This window comes from Cheilinus undulatus, linkage group 23, assembly GCF_018320785.1.
Source record: "Cheilinus undulatus linkage group 23, ASM1832078v1, whole genome shotgun sequence".
NCBI classification, from domain to species: domain Eukaryota; kingdom Metazoa; phylum Chordata; class Actinopteri; order Labriformes; family Labridae; genus Cheilinus; species Cheilinus undulatus.
Window position 1 is genome coordinate 687210 of NC_054887.1, and position 23328 is coordinate 710537.

Here is a 23328-nt window from a genome sequence, read left to right on the forward strand (position 1 = left end):
AATCTGCAGCCATCCTGCTGGCGAGGGAGCGAGCATTCACAAACATAAATTCTGGAACTCTTCAGGAGTTTTGGAAAAATAGGAATAAAGCTTATTGGCCTCAACTCAACCATCCAATCACGTTCAGTGATCAGCTGTCTTTTTCTGCAGCTTTTCCCAGCATGTATCAGGTGTTGAGAGATGAATTTCTGCTTTAAATCCTTCAGGCAGCAGAATGAACAAGAGAAACTGCTAAATTTCTCTGTCCTTGCACTAGTTTACTGAAATGAGATTGAGGAATACATTTCAGTATCAAGCACCATTAAAGTTTTGGTCTTTAAATGATGGTATAAATCAATCACGGTCAATATCATAAGACTTCTTGACAAAAAATAATAAAGAGTCTCTTTAATCTCCAAGTGAAAACAGATTTTTACAAAGTAAAGTCAGTTAAAAAAAATGTACTGTAAAATAAATAAGTGCATAAAGATTCCTCCGTCACCTCAGTCTTAAGTGGAGTCTCCTCTGTCTGCAGTCTCAGCTCTGAGTCTGTGTGGATAGGTCTCGGTCTCTCTGAGTCCGTGTGGACAGGTCTCAGTCTCTCTGAGTCCGTGTGGACAGGTCTCGGTCTCTCTGAGTCTGTGTGGACAGGTCTCGGTCTCTCTGAGTCCGTGTGGACAGGTCTCAGTCTCTCTGAGTCCGTGTGGATAGGTCTCGGTCTCTCTGAGTCTGTGTGGACAGGTCTCAGTCTCTCTAGTCTGTGTGGACAGGTCTCGGTCTCTCTATGTCTGTGTGGATAGGTCTCGGTCTCTCTGAGTCTGTGTGGATAGGTCTCAGTCAGCTCTGAGTCTGTGTGGATAGGTCTCGGTCTCTCTGAGTCTGTGTGGACAGGTCTCGGTCTCTCTGAGTCTGTGTGGATAGGTCTCAGTCAGCTCTGAGTCTGTGTGGACAGGTCTCGGTCTCTCTGAGTCTGTGTGGATAGGTCTCGGTCTCTCTGAGTCTGTGTGGATAGGTCTCGGTCTCTCTGAGTCTGTGTGGATAGGTCTCGGTCTCTCTGAGTCTGTGTGGATAGGTCTCGGTCTCTCTGAGTCTGTGTGGACAGGTCTCGGTCTCTCTGAGTCTGTGTGGACAGGTCTCGGTCTCTCTGAGCCCGTGTGGACAGGTCTCGGTCTCTCTGAGTCTGTGTGGATAGGTCTCAGTCAGCTCTGAGTCTGTGTGGACAGGTCTCGGTCTCTCTGAGTCTGTGTGGATAGGTCTCGGTCAGCTCTGAGTCTGTGTGGACAGGTCTCGGTCTCTCTGAGTCTGTGTGGATAGGTCTCAGTCTCTCTGAGTCTGTGTGGATGGGTCTCAGTCTCTCTGAGTCTGTGTGGACAGGTCTCAGTCTCTCTGAGTCTGTGTGGATGGGTCTCGGTCTCTCTGAGTCTGTGTGGATAGGTCTCAGTCTCTCTGAGTCTGTGTGGATAGGTCTCAGTCTCTCTGAGTCTGTGTGGATAGGTCTCAGTCAGCTCTGAGTCTGTGTGGATGGGTCTCAGTCTCTCTGAGTCTGTGTGGATAGGTCTCAGTCTCTCTGAGTCTGTGTGGATAGGTCTCAGTCAGCTCTGAGTCTGTGTGGATAGGTCTCAGTCTCTCTGAGTCTGTGTGGATAGGTCTCAGTCAGCTCTGAGTCTGTGTGGATGGGTCTCAGTCTCTCTGAGTCTGTGTGGATAGGTCTCAGTCTCTCTGAGTCTGTGTGGATGGGTCTCAGTCAGGATCAAACATCTGGATCCTTGAATTTTACTCCATTCTTCTTTGATAAACTGCTCAAGCTCTGTGAGCTTGATCAGGGATCAGGTCTGAATAGTCATTTTCAAGTCCAGACACCAATCCTCTGTTGGACTGAGGTCTGGGCTTTGACTCAGCCACTCCAGAGCGTTATCGTCTTTAAACCATTTCTCTGGATGCTTCGGCTCATTGTCGGACTGGAAAATAAATCTCTCTCCCAGCCTGTAGATCTCTTGCAAACAGAATAAGATTGTCCTCCAGGATTTTTCTATATTTTACCCTCTACCTTTACAAGCCTTCCAGGGCTGGCTGCTGAGAAGCATCCCCACAGCATGATACTGCTGAGAAACAAGCTGAACTAAAGAGCAGACTATGCTTATGTATACCCTCTTCAAATAAAGTGTTACTGAAAGTTGTTTTGTAATGAACATATTTATTACATTATCTGTCAACTATTACATTATCAGGTTTGAAAAAAAAGGTATTACATTATCAGTAAAAATGTTATTACAATATCAGTCAGATATGTTATTACATTATTGGTGAAGTTATTACATTATTGGGTTTTATTACATTTTTGATTGAGTTAAGTGCAAATTTTCATTACATCATCAGACGTTATTACATTATCAGGAAATTATTACATTATAGGGTGCTACAAGGTGTCTTTATACTAAAATCACTGACCAGGTGATCTTCTTGTCACTACATGTGAGATGCCTCAACAAAATCCCTGTTTCTGTTTGTATTCAACATAAAATTCATTTTTATTTTAATGGAAGAAATCAGAGGTCATGAACAGCATCAGAACATCACAATCATTCAATCAGAGCTAGGTCAACATGGATCAACATTAAACAGTGCTAACACTGTATGATTTAGAAACATGAATACACTTTTGTTATTGAAGCTGTCCATTTAAAGCTCTACTTTCTGTTGAGAGGCACTAGAGCAGCTCATAACGTCTGATTCTTTCTTTAGCCCAGCCAGAGAAGGGTCAGGCCCTAACCCCATATTTAAAAGCATTGTTATCTAGTGTATTTCCTGAGCAGATCTGCAGCACCTTCAAGTATTGGGTAATATCTATCAAACACTTCAATTCTCCGTTTGGACTTTTGAGAAGATGACAGAGCTACAGAGTTCTCATCACTCCTGGTGGTCACATGTCTGTACTGTGAAGGTTCAATGGTGGGTCAAGAAGAAGGGCCAGGGTTGCCTCTGTGGTTGAAGGAGAAAGGGATGAACATGAGGCTCATTTCCCTTGACCTTTGACTTCCAAATCTAGCCGGATCATCCTCGAGTTTGAATGAAAACTCGTTATGTTTCAGGAAAATCTGCCAAAGCATTCGTAAGATGTAGTGAGAGCCAGAAATGGTGTGGACAAGCATACGGACGTTCAGTGAGACAACCCTGAAACTATACCGCCTCCTGCATGGAGGCAGAGAAACACACATCTCTTTGTTGATTAAGCCTGGTAAACACGATTTTTAGAAACTCAAAATAATGAGAGATGCCCCCTCTCCAAATCATTGTGTCCAGAAGTTGAAAATTCCCTTTCGGCCCATTGTCAAGTTTAACCCTTTACACAACACTTTACAGCAAGTGCAAGTGCCTGGGAAACCCCAAACAAAGGACAGGAAATAAACCGGTCTGAATGTGTATGACAGCTGCCTCACATCCTTCTGGACTTTCAGCCCTGCATGCATCCACCAATCAGCTTCAAGCTGTTGCTAAAGCTGAAAGCAGAGGGGTGAGAAAGGTCCTACACAGCTGCAGGGACCACAACGGCAAAACAGGAGAAGGAGAAATGTTTTACTTTTTTATAATGCAGTGTCACTATACTTCATCTACTGGCTGCAACAAACCAGAGCATGTCAGATGAACTTCAAAAACACACGACATCACTCTATGGCTAAGCAATGACGCAGGAGTCAGACTGTTTCTTGGCCTTCACAGTCGGGGAAGAAGCAGGGGAGGAGTTTGAGAATGGGTTCCCATCTCTCCTGGTACTGAACTGGTAAGTGTCAATTCTAGGTTCATAAGACAGTGTGGGTTGGGCAAAAGCTGCTCTTGGTACAGCTGCTGGTTTTGGTGCAGGCACTGGTTTTGGTGCAGGCACTGGTGTTGCAGCAGGTGCCATAACAGTTACGGTTTTGGGGGCAGTAGCTGGTTTGGGAGCCGGTGCTGATGCCCCTCCATACAATGAGACCAGTGGGTGCTGGGTCTTGTACTGCAGCAGGTACTCTGGGTAGATCTGGTGCTTCTCAAACACAACAAAGATGGACGGGGTCATGACGTCATTCACACAGCTGTCGTAGAAGTTTATGTCCCCGCCGTCCTTCGAAGGAGGTCTGCGGTAGTCAGGGGAACCTTTGGTATAGTCTCCCACCAGAACCCGAGCCACGAACATGGATCTCACAACAGAGTCTCCAGTGTAGTCATGGGAGTACTTGGCATCTCGGGCAAAGTAACTACCTGGGCGGGAAAGAGAAAGAGAAGTCAGAAATCAAAGATCAAATCAGAACTTTTAGTCTAAAGTCAGAAATCCAAGTTTAAATCAGACATTTAGACTAAAGTCAGAATTCACAGAATAAATCAGAACATTTAGACTTATGTCAGAAATCACAGATTAAATCAGAACATTTAGAATAATGTCAGAAATCACAGATTAAATCAGAACATTTAGACTTATGTCAGAAATCACAGATTAAATCAGAACATTTAGACTTATGTCAGAAATCACAGATTAAATCAGAACATTTAGAATAATGTCAGAAATCACAGATTAAATCAGAACATTTAGAATAATGTCAGAAATCACAGATTAAATCAGAACATTTAGACTTATGTCAGAAATCACAGATTAAATCAGAACATTTAGAATAATGTCAGAAATCACAGATTAAATCAGAACATTTAGACTTATGTCAGAAATCACAGATTAAATCAGAACATTTAGACTTATGTCAGAAATCACAGATTAAATCAGAACATTTAGACTTATGTCAGAAATCACAGATTAAATCAGAACATTTAGACTTATGTCAGAAATCACAGATTAAATCAGAACATTTAGAATAATGTCAGAAATCACAGATTAAATCAGAACATTTAGACTTATGTCAGAAATCACAGATTAAATCAGAACATTTAGACTTATGTCAGAAATCACAGATTAAATCAGAACATTTAGACTTATGTCAGAAATCACAGATTAAATCAGAACATTTAGAATAATGTCAGAAATCACAGATTAAATCAGAACATTTAGACTTATGTCAGAAATCACAGAATAAATCAGATTTTTTAGACTAAAGTCAGAAATCATAGATTAAATCAGAACTTTTAGAAAGTCAAGTTCAAAGGTAAATTGGCTCCATCACAATGTTATTTCATCTAGCAATCCTCAGTACCTGCTGAATCCTCGCTGCCCTGTGTTTGAAACTTGTTCTAACGTGACTTCAGGTTGATATGAATAAAATGAACTTGAACCATTGAACCAATGAACCATTTTTACTCACGGCTGTTTGAAACTCTAATGTACGCATCTTTTATCCTGCTAAAATCAAACTTCATGGAGGATCATCTTTTGGGTGCTAGCAGCTACATTAGCACTGCTATCTCACCCAGCACAGAAACATGCACATACTCGGTGTGAACTGCCCCTTTAAACTGGTGTGAATGTAGGGATTGATATTAAAGAGTGTCCTGATCCTCTATGGGACTTATTTGCTCTCACCTTGGCCGTAAACGGTGCCATGAGTTCCACAGATTCTCCAGTCAAAGTTGGTGCAGCTGATGACATCGGTGAACTTAGAGTCTGTGCCATGGAAAAGCTTTTTCTCCGTTACGTTACGCCCTTTGTTGTTGTTCATCATCTGTTGTTTCTGCCTTTATTAAGGTAATATAAATAAAAATAAAAATGAGTATGAAATACACTAATCTACCTGCTGTAGTAACCAAAGGTCTACTAAAGAACATTAACGGTGTATTAACTAACCTGTTAACTACACTAATCTACCTGCTGTAGTAACCAAAGGTCTACTAAATAACATTAACGGTGTATTAACTAACCTGTTAACTACACTAATCTACCTGCTGTAGTAACCAAAGGTCTACTAAATAACATTAAAGGTATTAACTAACCTGTTAACTACACTAATCTACCTGCTGTAGTAACCAAAGGTCTACTAAATAACATTAACGGTGTATTAACTAACCTGTTAACTACACTAATCTACCTGCTGTAGTAACCAAAGGTCTACTAAATAACATTAACGGTGTATTAACTAACCTGTTAACTACACTAATCTACCTGCTGTAGTAACCAAAGGTCTACTAAATAACATTAACGGTGTATTAACTAACCTGTTAACTACACTAATCTACCTGCTGTAGTAACCAAAGGTCTACTAAAGAACATTAAAAACTAAAAAATATAAATGCTTATCTACATGTTTTAAAGATGTGCTTCCTTTCTCATCAAACAATGAAAGTCAGAAACTTACCACTGAAAGACTTCCCATAATGCTTTGTTCTGAATCCTCTCCATCTTAATGATGTCAAAGCCTCTCATAGTTTGACAAAAGAGAGCTTCGATCTCCTTAAATTCATCTGAGGTTCTCAGGAGGGAGACTGCCTGCAATGACACAGATAAAAGATATAAAATTAATTATTTGAATGACTGAAATGATCAGTGCATGCTTGCAGATTTTACACACTCTCTCTCTCACACACACCCGCCCGTGCACAGGCATGCAGGCACCCACACCCACGCTCACACACATAACACTCTCGAGGCCCTTGGTATTGAATACGACAAGTCAGCCAATGAATCTGTTTTTCTGAGGACTGTCCCTAAGGAAACTGGAGGATGAAGCACCTCTCTAGTCTTCTGGGCTCATCCCTGATGGTTCACAGTACCTTGTATCCGGTTTGTGGGATCTGGCTCTTGTCCCAGTGGTCTGGTACAGCAGTAGAAATTGTGAGACCACTAGGCTTTCTGAGATTGGAAACATAGAAAACATGAGTAAGTATTTTTAATCTACTCACCCAAATGAAATGTTATAACAGCATGGAAAGGTCTTACCTCACTTTCTTAGCGAGGACATCAGCGGCAGAGACGAACCGTGGTCGTCTTTTCACCAGCCTCTTGGTGCCGTAGTGCTTGTTTGTTTGTATCATGTCTACAGGTGTTAGAGTGGTTAGAATGCAGGTCACATGTTCAGATGTGAAAACAGATGGATGATGATAACTGTCTGTGAGTAACAATCATCTCTGTTTACCTGGGAAACTGAGCGAGTATGAATGTGAACCAGCAGAGAACTCCACTACAGCTCTGTCGTTTTCTAGAAACTTCTGCTCCAGCTTAGAGCTATCCATGTCTGCTGCTCTGTGGCCGCCGCTCTGTGACACAAAACATTTTAGCATGAAAACCTGTTAGCCAATCAGGAGCCAGCTGCTCTGGGTTTTATATAGGTACACCTGGGACTTTTATAATAATAATATGAATAAATTTTATTTACAAAGCACTTTACATTCAGAAACAAGCTTTCTAACAAACTTAGAGCATAAGAGTTCCAGGACCAGAATCTTCAGTGGATTTTAGTAGATAAAGGATAAAGAGTTCCAGGACCAGAATCTCAGCCTGCTTTGGCAGATAACAAGAGGATACAGAGTTTTGGACCAGAATTCCTGCTTGTGGCTGTGGGACAGTGGACCAGCTCTTTACCCTTGAAGAGCACGGGTGCGTCTTAAACTTGGAGAACTCTTTATGCTCTCGTTATCTATTATAGCAAAGCTGAGATTCTGGTCCTGGAACTCTTTATGCTCTCCTTACCTCTGCTTGCTTTAGTAGATAAAGAGAGCATAAAGAGTTCCAGGACAAGAATCTCAGCCTGCTTTGGCAGATAACAAGAGGATAAAGAGTTCCAGGACCAGAATCTCAGCCTGCTTTGGTAGATAACGAGAGCATAAAGAGTTCCAGGACCAGAATCTCAGTCTGCTTTGGCAGATAACAAGAGGATAAAGAGTTCCAGGACCAGAATCTCAGCCTGCTTTGGTAGATAACGAGAGCATAAAGAGTTCCAGGACCAGAATCCCAGCCCTGCTATAATAGATAATGAGAGCATAAAGAGTTCCAGGACCAGAATCTCAGTCTGCTTTGGCAGATAACAAGAGGATAAAGAGTTCCAGGACCAGAATCTCAGCCTGCTTTGGTAGATAACGAGAGCATAAAGAGTTCCAGGACCAGAATCCAAGCCCTGCTATAATAGATAATGAGAGCATAAAGAGTTCCAGGACCAGAATCTCAGCCTGCTTTGGCAGATAACAAGAGGATAAAGAGTTCCAGGACCAGAATCTCAGTCTGCTTTGGCAGATAACAAGAGGATAAAGAGTTCCAGGACCAGAATCTCAGTCTGCTTTGGCAGATAACAAGAGGATAAAGAGTTCCAGGACCAGAATCTCAGCCTGCTTTGGTAGATAACGAGAGCATAAAGAGTTCCAGGACCAGAATCTCAGTCTGCTTTGGCAGATAACAAGAGGATAAAGAGTTCCAGGACCAGAATCTCAGCCTGCTTTGGCAGATAACGAGAGCATAAGGAGATCCAGGACCAGAATCCAAGCCCTGCTAAAACAGATAACGAGAGCATAAAGAGTTCCAGGACCAGAATCTCAGTCTGCTTTGGCAGATAACAAGAGGATAAAGAGTTCCAGGACCAGAATCTCAGCCTGCTTTGGTAGATAACGATAGCATAAAGAGTTCCAGGACCAGAATCCAAGCCCTGCTATAATAGATAATGAGAGCATAAAGAGTTCCAGGACCAGAATCTCAGTCTGCTTTGGCAGATAACAAGAGGATAAAGAGTTCCAGGACCAGAATCTCAGCCTGCTTTGGCAGATAACAAGAGGATAAAGAGTTCCAGGACCAGAATCTCAGCCTGCTTTGGCAGATAACAAGAGGATAAAGAGTTCCAGGACCAGAATCTCAGCCTGCTTTGGCAGATAACGAGAGCATAAAGAGTTCCAGGACCAGAATCTCAGCCTGCTTTGGCAGATAACAAGAGGATAAAGAGTTCCAGGACCAGAATCTCAGCCTGCTTTGGCAGATAACAAGAGGATAAAGAGTTCCAGGACCAGAATCTCAGTCTGCTTTGGCAGATAACAAGAGGATAAAGAGTTCCAGGACCAGAATCTCAGCCTGCTTTGGCAGATAACAAGAGGATAAAGAGTTCCAGGACCAGAATCTCAGCCTGCTTTGGTAGATAACGAGAGCATAAAGAGTTCCAGGACCAGAATCTCAGCCCTGCTATAATAGATAACAAGAGCATAAAGAGTTCCAGGACCAGAATCTCAGCCTGCTTTGGCAGATAACGAGAGCATAAGGAGATCCAGGACCAGAATCTCAGCCTGCTTTGGCAGATAACGAGAGCATAAAGAGTTCCAGGACCAGAATCTCAGCCTGCTTTGGCAGACAACGAGAGCATAAAGAGTTCCAGGACCAGAATCCCAGCCCTGCTATAATAGATAACAAGCGCATAAAGAGTTCCAGGACCAGAATCTCAGTCTGCTTTGGCAGATAACGAGAGGATAAAGAGTTCCAGGACCAGAATCCCAGCCCTGCTATAATAGATAACAAGAGCATAACGAGTTCCAGGACCAGAATCTCAGCCTGCTTTTGAAGATAACTAGATCATAGAGAGTTCCAGGACCAGAATCCCAGCCTGCTTTGGCAGACAACGAGAGCATAAAGAGTTCCAGGACCAGAATCTCAGCCCTGCTATTATAGATAACAAGAGCATAAAGAGTTCCAGGACCAGAATCTCAGCCTGCTTTGGCAGACAACGAGAGCATAAAGAGTTCCAGGACCAGAATCCCAGCCCTGCTAAAATAGATAACAAGAGCATAAAGAGTTCCAGGACCAGAATCTCAGTCTGCTTTGGCAGATAACGAGAGGATAAAGAGTTCCAGGACCAGAATCCCAGCCCTGCTAAAATAGATAACAAGAGCATAAAGAGTTCCAGGACCAGAATCCCAGCCCTGCTAAAATAGATAACAAGAGCATAAAGAGATCCAGGACCAGAATCTCAGTCTGCTTTCGTAGATAACAAGAGCATAAAGAGTTCCAGGACCAGAATCTCAGTCTGCTTTCGTAGATAACAAGAGCATAAAGAGTTCCAGTACCAGAATCTCAGTCTGCTTTCGTAGATAACAAGAGCATAAAGAGTTCCAGGACCAGAATCTCAGTCTGCTTTCGTAGATAACAAGAGCATAAAGAGTTCCAGTACCAGAATCTCAGTCCCACTGAAACACATTCAAATGTTCCTGACTGTAGTTACTCACAGCTGAAGCATACAGGGTCCACTTTCCAAACTCATCCTCCCAGTACCAGAGCCACTCAGTGGTGAGGATGAAGTCCGGCTGCAGCAGAGAGTTAATGGTGGAGAGTCGGCGCACTTTATTCTGTCCTTGGGTCATGGTGTCGAAGTGTACAGGGGGGCTGCTGCTACTAGTGACAGGAACATGAAAAACTTTAGTCATTCAGTTTTACTGATATTCTTTCAAAAGCAAACAAGATCGTTATTTTTTCTGTTCCAACAAAGAATATTTAGCATGACTATAATTTCTATTTGTGCCAGGAGCCAAGTGGTTCTGTCCGTATCCCCGGGGGATGTCCCCTAACCCCTGTCCTAACCCCTAACCCTCGTCCAAACCCCCGTCCTAACCCCTAACCCTCGTCCAAACCCCCGTCCTAACGCCTTACCCTTGTCCCAACGTTTTAGCATGTCTATATTCTATATCAGTGTGCCAGGAGCCAAGCTGATATGTCTGTACCCCTCATTCTAACCTCTAACCCTCGTCTCAACGCCTAACTCTCACCCAAACCCCTGACCCTCATTCTAACCCCTAATCCTCATTCTAACCCCTAACCCTCGTCCCAATGCCTAACTCTCATCCAAAACCCCTGACCCTCATTCTAATCCCTAATCCTCATTCTACCCTCTAACCCTCGTCCCAACGCCTAACTCTCACCCAAACCCCTGACCCTCATTCTAACCCCTAACCCTCATTCTAACGCCTAACTCTCACCCAAACCCCTGACCCTCATTCTAACCCCTAATCCTCATTCTAACCCCTAACCCTCATCCCAACGCCTAACCCTCACCCAAACCCCTGACCCTCATTCTAACCCCTAACCCTCATTCTAACCCCTAACCCTCATCCCAACGCCTAACCCTCACCCAAACCCCTGACCCTCATTCTAACCCCTAACCCTCATCCCAACGCCTAACTCTCACCCAAACCCCTGAGCCTCATTCTAACCCCTAATCCTCATTCTAACCCCTAACCCTCATTCTAACCCCTAACCCTCATCCCAACGCCTAACCCTCACCCAAACCCCTGACGCTCATTCTAACCCCTAACCCTCATCCCAACGCCTAACTCTCACCCAAACCCCTGAGCCTCATTCTAACCCCTAACCCTCATTCTAACCCCTAACCCTCATCCCAACGCCTAACCCTCACCCAAACCCCTGACCCTCATTCTAACCCCTAACCCTCATTCTAACCCCTAACCCTCATCCCAACGCCTAACCCTCACCCAAACCCCTGACCCTCATTCTAACCCCTAACCCTCATTCTAACCCCTAACCCTCATCCCAACGCCTAAACCTCACCCAAACCCCTGACCCTCATTCTAACCCCTAACCCTCATTCTAACCCTTAACCCTCATCCAAACCCCTAACCCTCACCCAAACCCCTGACCCTCATTCTAACCCCTAACCCTCATTCTAACCCCTAACCCTCATCCCAACGCCTAACCCTCACCCAAACCCCTGACCCTCATTCTAACCCCTAATCCTCATTCTAACCCCTAACCCTCATCCCAACGCCTCACCCTCACCCAAACCCCTGACCCTCATTCGAACCCCTGACCCTCATTCTAACCCCTAACCCTCATTCTTACCCCTAATCCTCATTCTAACCTTTAACCCTCGACCCAACCCCTAACCCCACTTCTAACCTCCAACCTTCATTCTAACCTCAAACCCTCATCCCAACGCCTAACCCTCACCCAAACCCCTGACCCTCATTCTAACCCCTAACCCTCATCCCAACGCCTAAACCTCACCCAAACCCCTGACCCTCATTCTAACCCCTAATCCTCATTCTAACCTTAAACCCTCATCCCAACGCCTATCCCTCACCCAAACCCCTGACCCTCATTCTAACCTTTAACCCTCGACCCAACCCCTAACCCCACTTCTAACCTCCAACCTTCATTCTAACCTCAAACCCTCATCCCAACGCCTAACCCTCACCCAAACCCCTGACCCTCATTCTAACCTTTAACCCTCGCCCAAACCCCTAACCCCACTTCTAACCTCTAACCTTCATTCTAACCTCTAACCTTTGTCCCAACGCCTCACCCTCACCCAAACCCCTGACGCTCACCCAAACCCCTAAACCTCATTCTAACCCCTGACCCTCATTCTAATCTCTAACCCTCGCCCAAACCCCTAACCCCCCTTCTAACCTCTAACCTTCATTCTAACCCCTAACCCTTGTTCTAACCCACCGAGTCTAAGGACTGGTAGGTTAGGCATAATCACCCTGCTAAGTCCATTGAGATTGTTGAACCACTGGCAGGATAATGTCTGTGTTTTAAGCCAACATTCAGTCCTGTGCCAAAAAACCTTGGACGTAAACTTGGACTTGAATTTTGAAAGTGAGGTCCTCGCAGATGTACAGAGCTGTACGTGACAGTCAGTTAAGAGTACCTGTATGTGTTCTCAGGGTCACAGTAGTCCCTCTCAATGGTCTCATTGTCAGCCAGGACAGTCCACTCACCATCCCTGTTCACCTCCCACCTGTAGGGCAACTTTTCATGGACTTTATAACAGCGGTCTGAGAACGACACCAACAACACCAAAGATCATCTGTAAGGTGTAATTTCACTACATTATCTATAATCCATCATTGATCTCTAGGTGTAATATAACTACATTATCTATAATCCATCATTGATCTCTAGGTGTAATATAACTACATTGTCTATAATCATTGATCTCTAGGTGTAATATAACTACATTATCTATAATCCATCATTGATCTCTAGGTGTAATATAACTACATCATCTATAATCATTGATCTCTAGGTGTAATATAACTACATTATCTATAATCCATCATTGATCTCTAGGTGTAATATAACTACATTATCTATAATCCATCATTGATCTCTAGGTGTAATATAACTACATTATCTATAATCATTGATCTCTAGGTGTAATATAACTACATTATCTATAATCCATCATTGATCTCTAGGTGTAATATAACTACATTATCTATAATCATTGATCTCTAGGTGTAATATAACTACATTATCTATAATCCATCATTGATCTCTAGGTGTAATATAACTACATTATCTATAATCATTGATCTCTAGGTGTAATATAACTACATTATCTATAATCCATCATTGATCTCTAGGTGTAATATAACTACATTATCTATAATCATTGATCTCTAGGTGTAATATAACTACATTATCTATAATCCATCATTGATCTCTAGGTGTAATATAACTACATTATCTATAATCATTGATCTCTAGGTGTAATATAACTACATTATCTATAATCCATCATTGATCTCTAAGTGAAATATAACTACACTATCTATAGTCATTGATCTCTAGGTGAAATATAACTACATTATCTATAATCATTGATCTCTACGTGTAATATAACTACATTATCTATAATCCATCATTGATCTCAAGTTGTAATTTCACTACATTATCCATAATCCATCATTGATCTCAAGTTGTAATTTCACTACATTATCTATAATCCATCATTGATCTCAAGTTGTAATTTCACTACATTATCTATAATCCATCATTGATCTCTAGGTGAAATATAACTACATTATCTATAATCATTGATCTCTAGGTGTAGTATAACTATATTATCTATAATCCATCATTGATCTCTAGGTGTAATTTCACTACATTATAATCCATCACTGTTCTCTAGGTGTAATATAACTACATTATCTATAATCATTGATCTCTAGGTGTAATATAACTACATTATCTATAATCCATCATTGATCTCTAGGTGAAATATAACTACATTATCTATAATCATTGATCTCTAGGTGTAATATAACTACATTATCTATAATCATTGATCTCTAGGTGTAATATTACTACATTAGCTATAATCATTGATCTCTAGGTGTAATATAACTACATTATCTATAATCCATCATTGATCTCTAGGTGTAATATAACTACATTATCTATAATCATTGATCTCTAGGTGTAATATAACTACATTATCTATAATCATTGATCTCTAGGTGTAATATAACTACATTATCTATAATCCATCATTGATCTCTAGGTGTAATATAACTACATTATCTATAATCATTGATCTCTAGGTGTAATATAACTACATTATCTATAATCATTGATCTCTAGGTGTAATATAACTACATTATCTATAATCCATCATTGATCTCTAGGTGTAATATAACTACATTATCTATAATCATTGATCTCTAGGTGTAATATAACTACATTATCTATAATCATTGATCTCTAGGTGTAATATAACTACATTATCTATAATCCATCATTGATCTCTAGGTGTAATTTCACTACATTATCTATAATTACTTATTAAAGGATTATTGATTACTCACCGTCTCCGTGTTTGCAGTGTCCTTTGATGAAGTACATACAGATCTCTGTTTTGTCTACAGGAGAAAAACAGTCAGTGACAATATAGTTTAAAAAAGACAGTAACAGTATAGTTGTGATAAAACAGTCAGTAACAGTATAGTTGTGATGAAACAGTCAGTAACAGTCTAGTTGTGATAAAACAGTCAGTAACAGTCTAGTTGTGATAAAACAGTCAGTAACAGTCTAGTTGTGATAAAACAGTCAGTAACAGTCTAGCTGTGATAAAACAGTCAGTAACAGTCTAGTTGTGATAAAACAGTCAGTTACAGTATAGTTGTGATAAATCAGTCAGTAACAGTCTAGTTGTGATAAAACAGTCAGTAACAGTCTAGTTGTGATAAAACAGTCAGTAACAGTCTAGTTGTGATAAAACAGTCAGTAACAGTCTAGTTGTGATAAAACAGTCAGTTACAGTATAGTTGTGATAAATCAGTCAGTAACAGTATAGTTGTGATAAAACAGTCAGTAATAGTACAGGTCTGTCTAAACCAGTTTAAAAGAAATCCTCATTAACCAGACTCATACCCATGAGAGGTCTTGGTTTTGGTCTCCTGTTTTGTCCTCCATCTCCGTCTGCATTGGCGCTGGCTGCACCAAAGATGTCGCTTGTTGAACGGGTTTGTTTCAGCTCTTGTCGGTTGCTCCAGTTGCCACGGTTGCTACCTCTTCCTCTGACAGCAGATGAAGTTTTATGTAGAGTTTCTGTTTGCTGTTGGAAGTGGTCTGGAGTTAGACCACCATCAGTGTACAGATCTAAGTTATCGATGTCAGCAAGGCTCTCAGTACTGGAGGATCTTTCCTCCAGTGGACCGTTCCCCTGGCTCCTCCTGGCCCCCCTGGTTCCTCTGTTGCCTCTGTTGCCTCTGTTGCCTCTTTTTCCACGGAAACCTCCTCTCCCTCTGCCTCTGATCCATTCCCTTTGTGATGCATTCTGACCGTCAATGCTGCTGGCATCACTGTCATATGTGGCTGCGGAGAAGTCATCACCTGCTGAGTTAGGTGGCCCTTTTTGGATGTTGCCCTTGCTGTTCCCATCTCCCCTAAAGCCAGCGTGCCATAAAGCCTCTTTGTTTGCATAAACAGACGGCAGACAGTCAAAGAGGCTCTCTGGAACTCCTCTATCCTGGAGGGCTTTCCGTGGCTGCGGAGCGGTGAAATCGTGGGTCCTGTAGCAGTTACAGTCTCGGTGCAGGAACCTCTCACAGATGTGCAGCCTCTTACAGCCATCACCATCCTTGCATTTTCCATATTCTCCAGGCCCATTGTTGTAATCAAAGCAGACCTGTTCAGACAGACAGACAGAGAGACAGACAGACACACACACACACACAGATAGATGAAAATCAGGAAAAAGACATCTTTAAGGTAATAAAATCAGATTCAACTGTCTAACTCTGAGAAAAAAAAACTCAACTGTTTAAGTCTCTGACCATCAGTAAAAGGATCTCTGTAGCCCTTCATGTTAAACCCCAGTTCCAAAAAAACTTGGGTCACCAGAAGTCAATTACTGTCAGAGCTCATAAACCCATACACACTTCCTCTGACCACAGAACAGTTTTCCTCTGACCACAGAACAGTTCTCCTCTGACCACAGAACAGTTCTCCTCTGACCACAGAACAGTTTTCCACTGACCACAGAACAGTTCTCCTCTGACCACAGAACAGTTCTCCTCTGACCACAGAACAGTTCTCCTCTGACCACAGAACAGTTTTCCACTGACCACAGAACAGTTTTCCTCTGACCACAGAACAGTTTTCCACTGACCACAGAACAGTTCTCCTCTGACCACAGAACAGTTCTCCTCTGACCACAGAACAGTTCTCCTCTGACCACAGAACAGTTCTCCTCTGACCACAGAACAGTTCTCCTCTGACCACAGAACAGTTTTCCACTGACCACAGAACAGTTCTCCTCTGACCACAGAACAGTTCTCCTCCGACCACAGAACAGTTTTCCACTGACCACACAACAGTTTTCCTCTGACCAAAGAACAGTTTTCCTCTGACCAAAGAACAGTTTTCCTCTGACCAAAGAACAGTTTTCCTCTGACCACAGAACAGTTTTCCACTGACCACAGAACAGTTCTCCTCTGACCACACAACAGTTCTCCTCTGACCACAGAACAGTTCTCCTCTGACCACAGAACAGTTCTCCTCTGACCACAGAACAGTTCTCCTCTGACCACAGAACAGTTCTCCTCTGACCACAGAACAGTTTTCCACTGACCACAGAACAGTTCTCCTCTGACCACAGAACAGTTCTCCTCCGACCACAGAACAGTTTTCCACTGACCACACAACAGTTTTCCTCTGACCAAAGAACAGTTTTCCTCTGACCAAAGAACAGTTCTCCTCTGACCAAAGAACAGTTTTCCTCTGACCACAGAACAGTTTTCCACTGACCACAGAACAGTTCTCCTCTGACCACACAACAGTTCTCCTCTGACCACAGAACAGTTCTCCTCCGACCACAGAACAGTTTTCCTCTGACCACACAACAGTTTTCCTCTGACCAAAGAACAGTTTTCCTCTGACCACAGAACAGTTTTCCTCTGACCACACAACAGTTTTCCTCTGACCAAAGAACAGTTTTCCTCTGACCACAGAACAGTTTTCCTCTGACCACACAACAGTTTTCCTCTGACCAAAGAACAGTTTTCCTCTGACCACAGAACAGTTTTCCTCTGACCACACAGCAGTTTTCCTCTGACAAAAGAACAGTTTTCCTCTGACCACAGAACAGTTTTCCACTGACCACAGAACAGTTCTCCTCTGACCACAGAACAGTACTCCTCTGACCACAGAACAGTTCTCCTCTGACCACAGAACAGTTCTCCTCTGACCACAGAACAGTTCTCCTCTGACCACAGAACAGTTTTCCACTGACCACAGAACAGTTCTCCTCTGACCACAGAACAGTTCTCCTCCGACCACAGAACAGTTTTCCACTGACCACACAACAGTTTTCCTCTGACCAAAGAACAGTTTTCCTCTGACCAAAGAACAGTTCTCCTCTGACCAAAGAACAGTTTTCCTCTGACCAAAGAACAGTTCTCCTCTGACCACACAACAGTTCTCCTCTGACCACAGAACAGTTCTCCTCCGACCACAGAACAGTTTTCCTCTGACCACACAACAGTTTTCCTCTGACCAAAGAACAGTTTTCCTCTGACCACAGAACAGTTTTCCTCTGACCACACAACAGTTTTCCTCTGACCAAAGAACAGTTTTCCTCTGACCACAGAACAGTTTTCCTCTGACCACACAACAGTTTTCCTCTGACCAAAGAACAGTTTTCCTCTGACCACAGAACAGTTTTCCTCTGACCACACAGCAGTTTTCCTCTGACAAAAGAACAGTTTTCCTCTGACCACAGAACAGTTTTCCACTGACCACAGAACAGTTCTCCTCTGACCACAGAACAGTTCTCCTCTGACCACAGAACAGTTCTCCTCTGACCACAGAACAGTTCTCCTCCGACCACAGAACAGTTCTCCTCTGACCACACAACAGTTTTCCTCTGACCAAAGAACAGTTTTCCTCTGACCACAGAACAGTTTTCCTCTGACCAAAGAACAGTTTTCCACTGACCACAGAACAGTTCTCCTCTGACCACACAACAGTTCTCCTCTGACCACAGAACAGTTCTCCTCCGACCACAGAACAGTTTTCCTCTGACCACACAACAGTTTTCCTCTGACCAAAGAACAGTTTTCCTCTGACCACAGAACAGTTTTCCTCTGACCAAAGAACAGTTTTCCTCTGACCACAGAACAGTTTTCCACTGACCACAGAACAGTTCTCCTCTGACCACACAACAGTTTTCCTCTGACCACACAACAGTTTTCCTCTGACCAAAGAACAGTTTTCCTCTGACCAAAGAACAGTTTTCCTCTGACCACAGAACAGTTTTCCTCTGACCACACAACAGTTTTCCTCTGACCAAAGAACAGTTTTCCTCTGACCACAGAACAGTTTTCCTCTGACCACAGAACAGTTTTCCTCTGACCACAGAACAGTTTTCCATGTTAAATGAGCTTTGGTCCAGAGGAGACGGCGGTGTTTCTGGATCTTGTTCACATATGACTTCTTCTCTCCATGATATTCTGGACTGGAGATTATTAGAGATTCAATGTCATCACTATTTTACATTGAGGAAAATTTTTCTGAAATTGTTCCACAATTTTTAGACTCAGTTTTTCACAGATTTGTGAACCTCTGCCCATCTTTACATCTGAGAGACTCTGCCTCTCTAAAATGCTCCTTTTATAGCCAGTCATGTTACTGACCTGCCCATAATTTGTGTCAAAATGCTTCTACAGCTTTTTTCCATTAGTACCACTTACTTTTCCAGCCTTTTGTTCCCCTGTCCCTCCTTTATTTAGATGAGTTTCTGCAATCAAATTCAAAATAAGCTTATATTTTTCAAAAAATGGTAAAATGTCTCAGTTTCAACATCTGACATGTTTATGTTCCATTGTGAAACAAAAATGGGTTTATGATCTCTGACAGTCACAGTTTTTATTTACAGTTTACACAGTGTCCCAACTTTATTGAATCAGGGCTGTTCATCACCATGCTTGGATTTGAAATGACTACTCTGGAAGAACTGTTTCCAAACTCACAGCTGGTAGTAGTGTGTTGTCGCTCTGCATCAACAGTGTACATAACTCCGTCCTGCTCAGACTCTCCAGATTGTGGTCCGTCAGAACCGTCTGATTATGAAAAGAGTTCAGCTCATGGGAGAAGATGCATCCTCTCCTACCAACACAGAACAGACAGTCTCAGCATAAAGACAAGAAAACCAACAACACCACATCACAGGAAGCATGATGCCAAATGTCATTTAAAGCCACAGGCATAATCAATGTGGACACCTCATTGACTATGTTTGAGCAGCGCTACAATACGTCAATGCCTCCGCCATATTCCCAGAGGCCAGGCCGCCTCATTAGCCTAGAGAAGTGACAACAGAGCTGTAGTATTTCTGTATATAGATACAGTGATTTATTAGACCACCTGTCATATTTGTCTCAGAGACCATCCAGCATCATGAAGTGCTTTAATGCGGACTCTTTCATTTTCAGTCAGCTCTCCACGTTTTACCATTTTGAACAGGAATGAGGAATTTCAAACTGAATTCACCCAAATTTGAGCCGGCTCACTGGGCTTCTCTGAGAAGTCAGAAATGAATCAAGCATAACATTCAACCACTAAAACTCATTTTTCTGTTCAGGAATGCAAGTAAATAACTATAATTTGACATATTCTTCAAGAAATAATAACGTGCTGTAATATTTTTCAGTTTTTTTGTAAATCAGTAAATTTGAAAATTCATGGATAACAATAATAATTCTATTTCAGCATTAAAAATATCATTTGGTGTATTAACCATTGCAGAAACATCAAAAATGCTACTAGGGGCCCCAAAGCTGAATGTTCATTCTCATCTGAGGAGAATTAAAATCGCCTGTCTTTAACCCTTACATGCTTAAAAATAAATGTCAGAATGAAATAAACCTCCATGATAAGCTGAGGGTGTTGTGCAGATGTCTCAGATTTTAGCCGGTTAACATTACTTTAAGATTACTGAAGATGAATTAATTAAGTTTAGAGTATATTTTACAGGCCTACAATAAACAACACTGGTTATTTATAAATGGCTGATAGATATCAGGCCTATTGTTGATTATTTTGGACTTCTGTGCCAGTGGATTATTGCTAACTCGGCTGAGTTAGTTGCAATCTCCCTCTTCGCCACTTTTATAAGAATATTTATTGTGACAATACAGTTTGCTAGTTTGAATAATCCTGCCTCCATTCCTATAGCTGAGTTAAATTTTGGATGTAGTATTTTGTTATTCAAAGAATAATATCACACGCTGAAGTAAATGTAATGTAAACTATGCTATAGCTATATATGACAGCTCTGCAAAGAGAAAAAAATATAGGTTAACAGCATAAATAATTTAATATGAGAGGTTATCATGGCTGCAGTCTGTTTTGCTTATTAAATGTTATATATTTCGGCATGTTCGTGGATTATCTAATGGATCAGGAATCTCTCCATGGGTCACCAGGGGCCCCCAAACTGCATCTTGCACAGGGCCCTGAAAAGGCAAGAAACGCCTCTCTCTCTCTCTCTCTCTCTTTTCTTAGCATCAGGATCATTGAGTATAAAACATTAAAATCATTAGCTGTAGGAGCGTCACCAGTTGCTGGTGTTGATCTGTAAACACCTCACAGACATGGGGAATGAAAAGTGTTTTTTAAAGATTCCAGACCATTCCTCAGAGGAGTGAGTCTGGAATCAAAGCCACAGCCACTGGATCAGGAGCACAGGGGTTTAATTAGCTAGTAGAAATACATATAATCTGTTTTAGCGAGAATGACAAGTAAAATTAAACAGCAGGTCATGAACTGTGTTTCTATAAAGGCTCAAACATCCACTCCTTTAAATCCCAGCTGACTCACCTTTAGCCGAACACCCAGAGACCCTAGCCCTCAGGCAGACTTCAGGTCCGGCTTACCTGTAGACCCAGTAAAGAAGCAAATATCTTACCCAGACTGGCTGAAGCGACAGGATCCGCTGAACAGAAAGGTTTTACACAGGTGCAGCCCTTTACAGGATCCAGCACAGACTTTGGCCCTGCAGAGTCTGAGGTTAGTCCGAGCTACCACCTTCGGCTGACCATAAGGACAACAAAAAACGAACTTCTCTCGGTTAGCGATGATCTGACTGGACTGGTCGTAGCCGAGATTAGACAATAGGTAATCGCTGTTTGCTGCTCCTTGGCAGGCCAGGATGGTCTTTAACACTTCAGTTTCCATCATTTCAGAGCCCAGCCGGTTCAGGCCTCTCTCCACCTCCGTCTCAGACCGCAGCTGACGGTTTAGGGCACTGGGACAGACCAGTTTCATAACAGTTTCACTTCTGATGTGGGCCTCAGGAAAACGAAACCTAACTATTTAGGAGGAACAGCCTGTTATCCTGCTGTGCTCCACATGAGGGCGTCCTTGTATTATTTGACTTCTTAAAGCCACAGGAGTGAAGTAAGGGAGGGACCTCTGATTTAGATCTTTACAGTTTTTCTCCATTGGTTTGGCTCATTTCTTGAAACAGAAATTACACCAACAACACCAAAGATCATCTGTAAGGTGTAATTTCACAGCATTATCTATAATTACTGATCAAAGGATTATTGATCACTCACCGTCTCCATGTTTGCAGTGTCCTTTGATGAATCAGGGTCCATAACCTGGGTTTATCAGAGGCAATTTTCTGGATTATCAGGGGGCCGTTCTCTGGGTTTATCAGGGGCCATTCCCTGGGTTATCAGGGTCCATTCCCCGGGTCTATTAGGGGCCATTCTCTGGGTTTATCAGGGGCCATTCCCTGGGTTATCAGGGTCCATTCCCCGGGTCTATTAGGGGCCATTCTCTGGGTTTTTCAGGGGCCATTCTCTAGGTTTTGTCAGGGGCCCATTCCCTGGGTTTATCAAGGTCCGTTCTCTGGGTTTTATAGGGGTCCTTTCTCTGGGTTTATCAGGGGTCTATTTTCTGGTTATATCAGGGGCCATTCCCTGGGTTTATTGGAGGCAATTTTCTGGATTATCAGGGGGCCATTCTCTGGGATAATCAGGGGCCCATTTTCTGGGTTTATCAGGGTCCATTCTCTGGGTCTGTCAGGGGCCATTCTTTGGGTTTATCAGGGACCATTCCCTGGGTCTGTCAGGGGCCATTCTTTGGGTTTATCAGGGACCATTCTCTGGGTTTATCAGCGCCTGTTGTCTGGGTTATCAGGGGCCCATCCTTGGGGTTTGTCAGAGGTCCATTTTCTTGGTTTGTCAGGGGCCCCTTCTCTGGGTTTATCAGGGGGCCATTCTCTGGGTTTATCAGGGGCCATTCTCCGGGTTTTTTCGAGGTCCTTTCTCTGGGTTTATCAGGGGTCCATTTTTTGGGTTCATCAGGGTCCATTCCCTGGGTCTATCAGGGGCCACTGTCTGGGTTCATCAGGGGCCAATTCTCTGAGTTTACAAGGGCCATTCTCTGAGTTTATCAGGGGCCCATTCTCTTGGTTTTTCAGGGGCCATATGCCGGGTTAATCAGGGGCCATTCTCTGGGTTATCAGGGTCCATTCCCTGGGTCTATTAGGGGCCCATTCTCTGGGTTAATCAGGGGCCATTCCCTGGGTTTATCAGGGACCTTTCTTGTAATTTACCAGGGGCCCTTTCTCTTGGTTTATCAGGGGCCGTTCCCTGGGTCTTTCAGGGGCCATTCTCTGGGTTTATCAGTGCAACCGTCCGGGCTCATCGGGGGCCATTCTCTGGGTTTTTCAGGGGCCATTCTCTAGGTTTTGTCAGGGGCCCATTCCCTGGGTTTATCAAGGTCCGTTCTCTGGGTTTTATAGGGGTCCTTTCTCTGGGTTTATCAGGGGTCTATTTTCTGGTTATATCAGGGGCCATTCTCTGGGTTTATCAGTGCAACCGTCCGGGCTCATCGGGGGCCCATTTTCTGGGTTTTTCAGGGTCCATTCTTTGGGTTTTTTCAGGGGCCCATTGTCTGGGTTCATCAGGGGCCATTCTCTGGGGTTTATCAGAGGCAATTTTCTGGATTATCAGGGGGCCATTCTCTGGGTATATCAGGGGCCCATTCTCTGGGTTTATAAGGGGCCATAACCCGAGTTTATCAGGGGCCATTCCCTGGGTTATCAGGGTCCATTCTCTGGGTCTGTCAGGGGCCATTCTCTGTGTTTATCAGCGCCTGTTGTCTGGGTTTATCAGGGGCCCATTCTCTGGGTTTTTTCAGAGGTCCATTTTGTG

General features: G+C 42.9%; 1 protein-coding gene across 3 annotated transcripts; it reads right to left on the reverse strand.

Moving 5' to 3' along the window:
* Nucleotides 1-2193: 2193 nt before the first annotated feature.
* On the reverse strand, nucleotides 2194-21407 carry LOC121505495 (protein mono-ADP-ribosyltransferase PARP12-like). Of its 3 annotated transcripts, none has more exons than XM_041780883.1 (12): nucleotides 21069-21407; nucleotides 19132-19267; nucleotides 15032-15788; nucleotides 14467-14520; nucleotides 12525-12651; nucleotides 10084-10246; nucleotides 7026-7146; nucleotides 6830-6926; nucleotides 6664-6742; nucleotides 6249-6379; nucleotides 5480-5631; nucleotides 2194-4215 (listed from the first exon to the last, which is right to left on the reverse strand). In XM_041780883.1, the coding sequence occupies exons 1-12, from the start codon at nucleotides 21338-21340 to the stop codon at nucleotides 3653-3655; spliced, it is 2652 nt and encodes an 883-aa protein (XP_041636817.1). In that variant the 5' UTR covers nucleotides 21341-21407; the 3' UTR covers nucleotides 2194-3652. The 3 variants fall into 3 exon arrangements, with proteins under 3 accessions (XP_041636817.1, XP_041636816.1, XP_041636818.1); XM_041780882.1 differs by having other exon boundaries at nucleotides 10084-10249; XM_041780884.1 differs by having other exon boundaries at nucleotides 4018-4211; nucleotides 10084-10249.
* Between the last annotated feature and the right edge of the window lie 1921 nt (nucleotides 21408-23328).